Source organism: Cetorhinus maximus, chromosome 18, assembly GCF_964194155.1.
Source record: "Cetorhinus maximus chromosome 18, sCetMax3.hap1.1, whole genome shotgun sequence".
NCBI lineage: Eukaryota > Metazoa > Chordata > Chondrichthyes > Lamniformes > Cetorhinidae > Cetorhinus > Cetorhinus maximus.
This window is the reverse complement of record NC_135896.1, coordinates 62,944,556-62,955,870: the sequence shown is the minus strand read 5'-3', so window position 1 is coordinate 62,955,870 and position 11,315 is coordinate 62,944,556. Positions and strand designations below refer to the sequence as shown.

Sequence of the window (11,315 nt, the reverse complement as noted above, 5' to 3'; positions counted from 1 at the left end):
GAGAGGGGGGGCAGAGGGGGAGAGAGGGGGGCAGAGGGGGAGAGAGGGGGGCAGAGGGGGAGAGAGGGGGCAGAGAGAGAGAGGGGGCAGAGAGAGAGAGGGCAGAGAGAGAGAGGGGGCAGAGAGAGAGAGGGGGCAGAGAGAGAGAGGGGGCAGAGAGAGAGAGGGGGCAGAGAGAGAGAGGGGGCAGAGAGAGAGAGGGGGCACAGAGAGAGAGGGGCACAGAGAGAGAGGGGGCACAGAGAGAGAGGGGGCACAGAGAGAGAGGGGGCACAGAGAGAGAGGGGGCACAGAGAGAGAGGGGGCACAGAGAGAGAGGGGCACAGAGAGAGAGGGGGCACAGAGAGAGAGGGGGCACAGAGAGAGAGGGGGCACAGAGAGAGAGGGGGCACAGAGAGAGAGGGGGCACAGAGAGAGAGGGGGCACAGAGAGAGGGGGGCACAGAGAGAGGGGGGGCACAGAGAGAGAGGGGGCACAGAGAGAGAGGGGGGGGTCAGAGAGAGAGAGAGAGAGAGAGAGAGAGAGAGGGCGGTCAGAGAGAGAGGCGGTCAGAGAGAGAGAGGGGGCAGAGAGAGAGAGGGGGGCAGAGAGAGAGAGGGGGCAGAGAGAGAGAGGGGGTAGAGAGAGAGAGGGGGCAGAGAGAGAGAGGGGGCACAGAGAGAGAGGGGGCACAGAGAGAGAGGGGGCACAGAGAGAGAGGGGGGGGTCAGAGAGAGAGAGAGAGAGAGAGAGAGAGGGGCGGTCAAAGAGAGAGAGAGAGTGAGAGGGGGGAGTCAGAGAGAGAGGGGGAGAGAGATAGAGGGGGTCAGAGAGAGAGAGAGAGAGAGAGAGAGGGGCAGAGAGAGAGGGGGGGTGCAGAGAGAGAGAGGAGGGGCAGAGAGAGAGGGGGGTCAGAGAGAGAGAGAGAGAGAGAGAGAGAGAGGGGGGAGTCAGAGAGAGACAGAGAGAGAGAGAGAGAGGGGGGGTCAGAGAGAAAGAGAGAGAGAGAGAGAGAGAGAGCGAGAGAGGGGGGTCAGAGAGAGAGAGAGAGCGAGAGAGGGGGTCAGAGAGAGAGAGAGAGAGAGGGGGGTCAGAGAGAGAGAGAGAGAGAGAGAGAGAGAGAGAGAGAGGGGGGGGGGCAGAGAGAGAGAGAGAGAGAGAGAGAGAGAGAGGGAGAGAGCGTGGTCAGAGAGAGAGGGAGAGAGCGGGGTCAGAGAGAGAGGGAGAGAGCGGGGCCAGAGAGAGAGGGAGAGAGCGGGGTCAGAGAGAGAGGGAGAGAGCGGGGTCAGAGAGAGAGGGAGAGAGCGGGGTCAGAGAGAGAGGGAGAGAGCGGGGTCAGAGAGAGAGAGGGAGAGAGCGGGGTCAGAGAGAGAGAGGGAGAGAGCGGGGTCAGAGAGAGAGAGGGAGAGAGCGGGTCAGTCAGAGAGAGAGAGGGAGAGAGCGGGGTCAGAGAGAGAGAGGGAGAGAGCGGGGTCAGAGAGAGAGGGAGAGAGGGGGGCCAGAGAGAGAGAGGGAGAGAGGGGGGCCAGAGAGAGACAGAGGGAAAGAGCGGGGTCAGAGAGAGAGAGGGAGAGAGCGTGGTCAGAGAGAGAGGGAGAGAGCGTGGTCAGAGAGAGAGGGAGAGAGCGTGGTCAGAGAGAGAGGGAGAGAGCCTGGTCAGAGAGAGAGGGAGAGAGCGGGGTCAGAGAGAGAGGGAGAGAGCGGGTCAGAGAGAGAGAGGGAGAGAGCGGGGTCAGAGAGAGAGGGAGAGAGCGGGGTCAGAGAGAGAGAGAGGGAGAGAGCGGGGTCAGAGAGAGAGGGAGAGAGCGGGGTCAGAGAGAGAGGGAGAGAGCGGGTTCAGAGAGAGAGAGGGAGAGAGCGGGGTCAGAGGGAGAGAGGGAGAGAGCGGGGTCAGAGGGAGAGAGGGAGAGAGCGGGGTCAGAGGGAGAGTGGGGGGCAGAGAGGGAGAGAGGGGGGGCAGAGAGGGAGAGAGGGGATGGCAGAGAGGGAGAGAGGGGATGGCAGAGAGGGAGAGAGGGGATGGAGAGAGGGAAGAGAGGGATGGCAGAGAGGGAGAGAGGGGGGAGAGAGGGAGAGAGGGGGGCAGAGAGGGAGAGAGGGGGGCAGAGAGGGAGAGAGGGGGGCAGAGAGGGAGAGGGGGGCAGAGGGGGAGAGAGGGGGGCAGAGGGGGAGAGAGGGGGGCAGAGGGGGAGAGAGGGGGGCAGAGGGGGAGAGAGGGGGGCAGAGGGGAGAGAGGGGGGAGAGGGGCAGAAGGGGAGAGAGGGGGGCAGAGGGGGAGAGGGGGGCAGAGGGGGAGAGAGGGGGGCAGAGGGGGAGAGAGGGGGGCAGAGGGGGAGAGAGGGGGAGAGGGGGCAGAGGGGGAGAGAGGGGGAGAGAGGGGGGCAGAGGGGGAGAGAGGGGGCAGAGGGGGAGAGAGGGGGGCAGAGGGGGAGAGAGGGGGGCAGAGGGGGAGAGAGGGGGGAAGAGAGGGAGAGAGGGGGGCAGAGGGGGAGAGGAGGGGGCAGAGGGGAGAGAGGGGGGCAGAGGGGAGAGAGGGGGAGAGGGGGCAGAAGGGGAGAGAGGGGGGCAGAGGGGGAGAGAGGGGGGCAGAGGGGGAGAGAGGGGGGCAGAGAGGGGGAGAGGGGGGCAGAGAGGGGGAGAGGGGGGCAGAGAGGGAGAGAGGGGGGAAGAGAGGGAGAGAGGGGGGAAGAGAGGGAGAGAGGGGGGAAGAGAGGGAGAGAGGGGGGAAGAGAGGGGGGAAGAGAGGGAGAGAGGGGGGAAGAGAGGGAGAGAGGGGGGGCAGAGGGGAGAGAGGGGGGCAGAGGGGGAGAGAGGGGGGCAGAGGGGGAGAGTGGGGGGCAGAGGGGGAGAGAGGGGGGCAGAGGGGGGAGAGGGGGGCAGAGGGGGAGAGAGGGGGGCAGAGGGGGAGAGAGGGAGCAGAGGGGGAGAGAGGGGGAAGAGAGGGGGAGAGGGGGGCAGAGAGGGGGAGAGGGGGGCAGAGAGGGGAGAGGGGGCAGAGAGGGGGAGAGGGGGGAAGAGAGGGAGAGAGGGGGAAGAGAGGGAGAGAGGGGGGAAGAGAGGGAGAGAGGGGGGAAGAGAGGGAGAGAGGGGGGAAGAGAGGGAGAGAGGGGGGGAGAGAGGGAGAGAGGGGGGAAGAGAGGGAGAGAGGGGGGAAGAGAGGGGGGAAGAGAGGGAGAGAGGGGGAAGAGAGGGAGAGGGGGGGAAGAGAGGGAGAGAGGGGGGAAGAGAGGGAGAGAGGGGGGCAGAGAGGGAGAGGGGGGAAGAGAGGGGGAGAGGTGGTAAGAGAGGGAGAGAGGGGGGGAAGAGAGGGAGAGAGGGGGAAGAGAGGGAGAGAGGGGGGAAGAGAGGGAGAGAGGGGGGAAGAGAAGGGAGGGAGGGGGGCAGAGAGGGAGAGAGGGGGGAAGAGAAGGGAGGGAGGGGGGCAGAGAGGGAGAGAGGGGGGCAGAGAAGGGGTTCCCTCAGGAGGGTCGTAACACACCTCTAGAATTTAGAGAATTCTGGAAGATCAAAACCTATATATTAAGTATCCCTCTTCAAACCCTTGGGTACAAGCAATCAGGTCTTAATTTGTCAACCTTTATACCTATTAACTGCTTTACTGATGCTAAGTTTTTAAAGTTATTCATTCTCGTTAGACCATTGGTTCCTCAATACTTCTCAAATTGTTTTTTATGTATCTGTCATCACGGTGGAAGACAAAGTTTCTGCTTAATGTCGCTACCATTTTCTTATTCTCCATTATAATTTCTCCTGTTTGTGCCTGAAATGGGCCCACATTTGCTTTCACTAGTCTTTTCCTTTGTACATCCCTGAAAAATTTTTTACAAACTGTTTTTAAAGCCTTTTAGTAGTTTGTGATATTCATTTTTCTCTATCAATTTCTTGGTCATATTTTGCTAAATTATAATATCTTCCCAATCCTCAGGCTTTCTACTCTTCAACATTATTAGCCTGTTCCTTTAATACCACCTCAACTTCTTTTCTTAGCCTTAGTTGGACTGCTTTTCCTGTGGGTGTTTTTATTCCTTAAGGAATGCATATTTGTTGCTCTAATCGCTCTGAAAAATATTCCCTAGCGCTATTCCCCCATTCAATTTAAAGCAATTTCTTCTACACTCTAACAAACCTGTTTTGCAAGCACCTGAAATATCAGGGCCTTTTTATTTCAAGCATTTTGTCCACAGCTTTTCTGTTTTAATATAAAATTAACTTTTTTTTTAAAAAGTGGCAATGTCTTTAATGTTAACAATAATCCAGCCTGTGATAGATCTCATCTTTTCACTAACCTTCCATTTGTATATTAGATGTATTTTCGTCTTATTGTAATCTTATTTTTTCCTCCAAGTTTTCAGATCTGTTAAAAAAAAAGTACCGAAAAGACAATTAAAAAACAATTTAAAAAAGCTATGTTTGTGAAAATTGTCTAAAAATATATTTAATGAGAGGTCCAATGTTTAAATATCTTTATACAGCAACTAAAATATTCAGGTTAAAAAATTGCAAGAACTTCAGAACAACTGTTTTAGTTTATAATGAAAGAGTTGCTATGTATTTGGACTGTAAGAGCATCTTCTGAAATTGCACAATTCCAGTAGTTAACATTAAGATTTATTTTAAGTCTCAAATTTGAGTCTTTTATTTAAAAAAAGGACTATGTTGAGCTTTTGTTGGGAAGTGGCAGCAAAAGACAATTGCTGAATATTAGCTTCATGTTCAATAAATAGTAATGAATTAAGTATTACTTGCTGCAGACATCTGAACTTCATCACTACATCAATCTTTTGACATTACTTTTCATTGTCATGCAAGTTGTCTCCTCATGGATCCTCTATAAAAAAGGCACAAACTGCAGTACCAACTGAAGTCAATTAAAATTGTTTGTGTATGTTTCACCTCGAAGCATCAAATTTACAGAAAATTACTCGACAAGTTAAACAGCACTTATCGGCTGTCACAATCCAAAAAAATGCAATCGTGGCTGAGATTTCATGATCCTCCATTAGCTTCTCACCTAACTGCTAACTTAGTTCTTTCTGGAAATTTTCCCATGAAGTCTCAAGCTCTTCTTTTTTTCAATTGTCGGCAGTAGCGCTTCTTAGAAACAGGCAATCTTTCATTCAGTTCCTCATTTACTTTTGGATTAGCTGAAATGCAGGTGTTTTATTACATTAATTAAATGTACTGTACATGTCGCAGTCAATGCAGTTATAGAACTACAAAAAGATGAATAATAATTTCAGTCTTTTAATATACCAAGATGTGGAAAGAAAGCAATTTTTAATAATCTCATGGGCATTTTAAAAGAAGACAGGCTGCCCTATTGTTCATAACATAAATCATAAATTTTATCCCTCCATAATTTACAGTCAATCTTCAGCACCATTTCCAAGCTAATGATTGCCAGCAATTAACAAAATGTAATCCCATTGCGCAATCATTTTAATGCTTTTAGCACTCAGAAAAGTAAACATCAAATTAATACAGCTGAAGCCATATTAGATCCTGGTTAGCTGCAGGCAATTATAGTTCAGCTCCTCAGGTGTAATTAAATGATTGAAATGATTTAGTTCAATAAATGCAAGTTAATTCATAAGTAAGCAACAAATAGACTGGGAGCAATTACAAGAAACACTGACATCCTCAGCTCATCCCATTGCTGCCTACTGCTTAAATGGAGAAGGCTGCCACCTGCTGGAGAAATGATACCAATGGTTCCTACTGTTAAGAATGTCAGTACAGCAGTTAATCCTATTAACACAGAAAGTCACTGACTGTCCCACTTTATATGACAATCTCAGATACAACATTGTTTCATGATTTTTCCATTTGGAAGAAACACCAAAATCCATCGTTTAGTACACTAATGTAGTTTGGGATTCTCTACCCCAGAAGGTTGTGAACGCATCGAGTATATTTAAGGCTAGGTAGACTAATTTTTGGATCTCAGGGAGTCAAGGGATATGGGGAGCAGGCAGAAAAGTGGAGCTAAGATAGATGATCAGCCATGATCATACTGAATGGCGGAGCAGCCTCAAGGGGCCATATGGCCTACACTTGCTCCTATTTCTTATCTTTCTTATGCTGACTATGCTGAACAGTGACCCAAGTTTGGACTCCTACCCCCACCCACTGCATGCTACCCCAACTAACAGCTGTATTTTGCAGCTAAATTTAATAATGGGGGTGGTGGGGTTGTATATCTCTGCTGCCAACAGGAGAAACTAGCAATATAATGTGCTCTAAATCGAAGAATTCTTTTGTTCCATAATAATTTTATGAGGACCAGAGTAACCTGGTTAAGTTCAATATTGCTGTTTTGGTTAAATAGTATCTATTGGTGATGCAATAAAGTATTTGGTCCACAATCTAAATAAATACAAATTAGGACAACCTTTAGAAATTATGTTCCATGATGAAGGGGCCAGATTGTTGTAACATTAAATTCGTTCAGCAGTTTATATCACTTACAGTAACCAACCATTTCATTTCATTATTTTAGAAAGTTAAACCATAAACAGTAGAATATAAGTTACAGGAAGTCATAATCTAACTGTTTAGACCTTTGGTAAGGCCACATCTTGAATACTATGTCCAGTTCCAGTCACCAAGATATAAAGTTGGAAGTAATGCAGAGAAGGGTCACAAAGTTGATCTGAGTACTGAGTGTTTGACCCTTCATTCGCCAAAATACTTTTGCAATTCAACCACTCTTTTTTCCAACAACTGATGCCCTTGACCTCAGTGAAGCTTTTACTCTCTCCCTTTCTAATCATTTGCCCTTGTATGTCCTACCTCCATCTCTCCAAGTTCAAATTGTGCAGACCAGAATATGCACAACCAGTTTAGCCATCCGTTGCCTGATCAATCAGGTAAACAACAAGCATTATGGGTTTAACTTTTTCTTCCAACAGTCCCTTACTTCAGTACCATCCTGAAGAGCAAAGATAGCCTCAAGCTTTTTTTTCTTTACTACCAACCAAGTCCTTAAACACTGCTCTGCTATTCCCCCCATCATCACCTCCAACAAGTTTAGGAGGGGTCAGACTTCATTATCATCAAGATTGAAACCATCCATTCATCTACCAATATTGCTCCCCCAACTTCTCTGCACATCAAGGTAAGCATCAATGCTCCACCATGCCCCAGCCCTGACCCTACATCTTTCTCCAATTTTTTTCTTATCTCTCCAAGCCAGGCCATTAGATCCAGCTCTTACTCCCTTGGCCTCATTCCAATTAAGCTGCTGACCACCTAACCTCTCTGCCTGACCTAATATTAGCCGAGATTGTAAATAGTAGTTTTGTTAGGTGTTGTTCCTTCTCTTTCAAAACCGTTCTTGCTTAGTGACAAAATGCACATGCCAATTTTTTTAAAAATAGTATCAGCATATAAGGTGTTGAATTACTCATTCACAATATTCCTCAAAGGAAAACAACTCAGTTCAGCTCTGAGTAGGGTGGGTATAGTGCATTTCACCTATGCAAATTGATTAAACTAATAACAAGAGGAAGATAGTCAACTAGCTGGAATTGTCAGTCACGTTCTGGAAATATTTTGAAGAAAGAATTTGGAAAAAGTAACTTAAATGTTCTAACGAATTATGTATTTAAATGGGTCTTCATTAAAAGTGTCTGAAAGAATAGAATGGTCAAATGCTAATTAGTTATCTTTGATGTGGTTTCCTTATACTCTAAATAATGAGCAAGTTGTTAACTCATTTCAATAATCGATAAGCACATCTCACCCATCATGTTGGAGAGCTCCTGGTCCCAAGCACTAAGCAATATGTATGACAGGCTTTCCTTCTCTGCTGCGTATAGCAAAAGATTAAAACAGACACAGGCAATCCAGCAGGAAGGTTTTGAAATTGAATGCTACACAAGTGGTCAAGTCTTTATGTGACGAACTGAAAAGTGAAAAGGATGCACTTCAGGGTGGTTAGAAATTAGTTTGAGTCAGGCGATCCACAATATGGAGTAGTGTAGTATATTCAGTATTTTTTGATTACTCGAGAACAAATTGTACTGGTTGAACAAAGTAAATCTGGCCATAACTGTTGTTATGCTATTGGATCACTGAAATAAAGTTGCTTAACAATTCATATCAAATATCATCTCACCAAGTGTGTACTCAAGAGAGATTGAAGAAGTACATGTGTGAAAGACACAAATAGTTGGTTCAGGTCACAAAGGGGTATTATTATTACAACCCAAAGTTATGCTTTCAATCAAGCATTTAAAGGGCAGTGTATATCAAATCCAGAAAAAAGAGACACTGATGATTTACAACTACAATTTGCATTTATATAACATAGAAAAACATCTCAGGCACTTCACAGAATGATACTCAGATAAATGGGCACCAAGATAAAGGAAAGTTTGGAGGGCTGGCCGACAAGGTTGATTTTAAGGAGAACCTTGAAGGAGGGATTTAGGGAAGGATTCCAGACCATGGATCCCATATGACTGAAGGCATGGTTAACAATAGTTGGGTGAGGGAGTACAGGAATGCACAAGAGGCCAGAGTTGGAGAACACAGAGTACTTGGGGGAGCCGGTGGGGTGGGGGTGGGGGGAGCAGGATCAATGGTTTTTGAAGGAAGAACAGAGAAAGGGAGGATAAAAGGCAATTGGAGGCTTTGGGTAATTGGGCGCCAATCCAGATCAGCAAGGACAGGAGTATTAGGTGAGGGGACCATGTTTTAGAGGAGCTGAATGAAAGGCCAAGACAGCATTCAAATAGTCAAGTGTGGGGTCACAAATGTATGGAAAACAACAGACTCCACTAAATCCAAGAGGTTACCTATGATTTGTAACAGCTGCATCCATTGGCAAGCATCTTAGGTTATTAACAGAGATTGCTTCTATTCAATGTTGCTGAGTTACCATTTCAAATAAATCATGAGGTGTGCATCATCTGCGACTTGGTGGAGGTGTCAGCTGTGGCTCAGTTCATAGCACCCTCACCTTTGAATCAGAGGGTTGTGGGTTCATGTCCCACTCCCGGAAACCAAGAACTGTGATTGTACTCGAAAAGAGTTGCAATCTGTGACTGTTGATAACTCGAAAGAGTATCTGCGACTTGGTTTAAGGGCCTACTAGGGTGTTGGGGGCTAGTTTTCCAGTAGCTGATGTTTGGAGTAAGGGCTCTCAGTTACAATAGCCATGCTATTGTTTATGTACTGGACATAAAAAGGTGTGCATTGGATCAAAGGTGATGTGAGGTCCAATGTCAAGAGTGACCAGTGACACTGAAACAAAGCAGATATCTAGCATAAAATCCCCATAATGTTTTGCGCCCTATTTAACACTTATTGACAATGTAATTTGTCACTTATTTGTCCAATAAAGATCAAATATTAATATATACTGTGCATCAGCTTGACTCAGAAGGTAGCACTCTTGTCTTGGAGTCATTTATGTCAGAAAGTTGTGAATTCAAGCTCCACTCAAAGATTTTGAGCACCACCGCAGTACAAAGGAATGTGTCACTATCCAATTTGTTCAGATGTATGTTCAATATCTAATAGTGCCAATGAGATCAAGAGCACAAAGTTCTTTTGATGTCTTGGCATAAAGCATCAAAAGCAGACTGGTCATGCATTTCATTATTGTTTTTTGGATCTTATTGTATGCAAAATAGGTTCTGCATTTGTCTTCAAAATTCAATTCATATGTGAAACACATTTGTAATTTTAGAAATGTGGTAAAATGCTATGATGCAAGTCTATGATTCTTCCTCGCTCAGGTACCATGCCTAAAGAGGCCGTTGGTGACCATGGACTTCCATTGGATTGGTCCAGGGTTATACCTGGCAAAGTGCAGCAATAGTTTGCCATTGCCTTCTGCAGTACAGCTGACCAAGAAACTCTTCCATTCTTACCACCTGCCATCAGGCATATTGGAAAGATTCAGAGGCTGATAATCAACCTGTTTGGCCACGTTATGAATGCACCTTCTGTGGCCATCGAGTCCTGGAGTGAGACTTGAACCCAGAGCTTCTGGCCCAGAGGTAGGGACTCCACCAGTGCACAACCACCATTCCTTCAGTCCCTTCATCCATTAGATTGGAAAATAGCAAATAAAACTTCTTTATTCAAAAAGGTGGTGGTGAGATTGGGAGGGGTAGGGATGGGGAGGCAGGCAGGCATGGAGACAGAAAGCAGGAAACTACAGGCCAGTTAGCCTAACATCTAAGTCATTTATATAAATTGTAGAAAGTTGAGGCCCCAACAATTGATCCCAGTGGCACACCACTCGTCATCCTGTTTATGATTAAGTTTATGATTAGCGAATAGAATTACATTTGACAAAATTTTTCTATTGCAAATTGATTTAGTAAAATCCTAGATGGATGTAAATGTTTATTGTAAATAAGGTTGAGTGTATTTTTACTTTGAGATGAACTAATAAGGAAATCATGTAAATAAAATAACCTAATTAGGTACTTCAATCTTCAACAGTATGGAAAATAAAAAGCTGTTGGTCGTTATTTTAAACATCAACTTACTCCACACAAACTTTGAAGTTATAGGTTAAGAATATTGCACGTTGAAGAAGGGTCATATGGACTCAAAACGTTAACTCTGTTTCTCTCTCCACAGATGTTGTTAGGCCTGCTGAGTTTTTCCAGCATTTTCTGTTCTTGTTTGTGTTATACACATTGCACCTGTTTCAGCTAAACAAAATAAGTGACAGCGATTTGTTGACTGATTCCTCAAGACCTTGAGCAATCAGGGTCAAGCTGCCTGATTTAAATTTCAAACAATGCTTGGCAGTCAACTGTCAGTCGTCATCACCAGTGCATTCATAAGAACATACGTACAAACATAAGAATTAGGAGCAGGAGTAGGCCATTCGATCCCTCAAGCCTACTCTGCCATTCAATAAGATCATGGCAGATCAGAATGTAACCTCAACCCCACATTCCTGCCCACCACCTTTCACTCCCTTGTTAATCAAGAGTCTATCTAGCTCTGCTTTAAAAATATTCAAAGACTCTGCTTCCACTGCATTTTGAGGAAGAGTTCCAAAGACACTCAACCCTCAGAAAAAATTCTCATGTCTGTCTTAAATGAGTTACCCTTATTTTTAAACACTGACTGCTAGTTCTAGATTCCCCCACAGGAGGAAACACCCTCTCCACATCTACCGTGTCAAGAACCCTGAGAATCTTCAAAGTTTCAATTAAGTCACCTCTTACTCTTCCAACTTCCAGTGGAAACGAGCCTAACCTGTCCAACCCTTCCTCATAAGACAGCCCAACCATTCCTGGTATTAGTCTAGTAAACCTTTTCTGAACTGCTTCTAATGCATTTAAATCTTTCTTTAAATAAGG

At 46.3% G+C, this 11,315-nt stretch overlaps 1 protein-coding gene across 21 annotated transcripts in view; it reads right to left on the bottom strand.

Annotated features, from left to right (window-relative positions):
• The window catches only part of mipol1 (mirror-image polydactyly 1), a 379,557-nt gene that overhangs the window by 301,074 nt on the left and 67,168 nt on the right, over nt 1-11,315 (bottom strand). For 12 of the 21 annotated variants that reach the window (XR_013579490.1, XR_013579491.1, XM_078562785.1 and 9 more), the window contains one exon: nt 4,266-4,333. The exons of 1 other annotated variant lie outside the window; for it this stretch is intronic. Coding sequence is in view for 14 of the 20 variants with exons in the window: in XM_078562785.1 (XP_078418911.1) it covers nt 4,266-4,272 (7 nt within the window). In the remaining 6 variants the exon portion in view is untranslated. Of the gene's footprint in view, nt 1-4,265; nt 4,334-4,721; nt 4,780-4,990; nt 5,124-11,315 lie in introns of those variants that run through there. 8 more of the 21 variants (XM_078562782.1, XM_078562784.1, XM_078562780.1 and 5 more) reach the window with 2 other exon arrangements.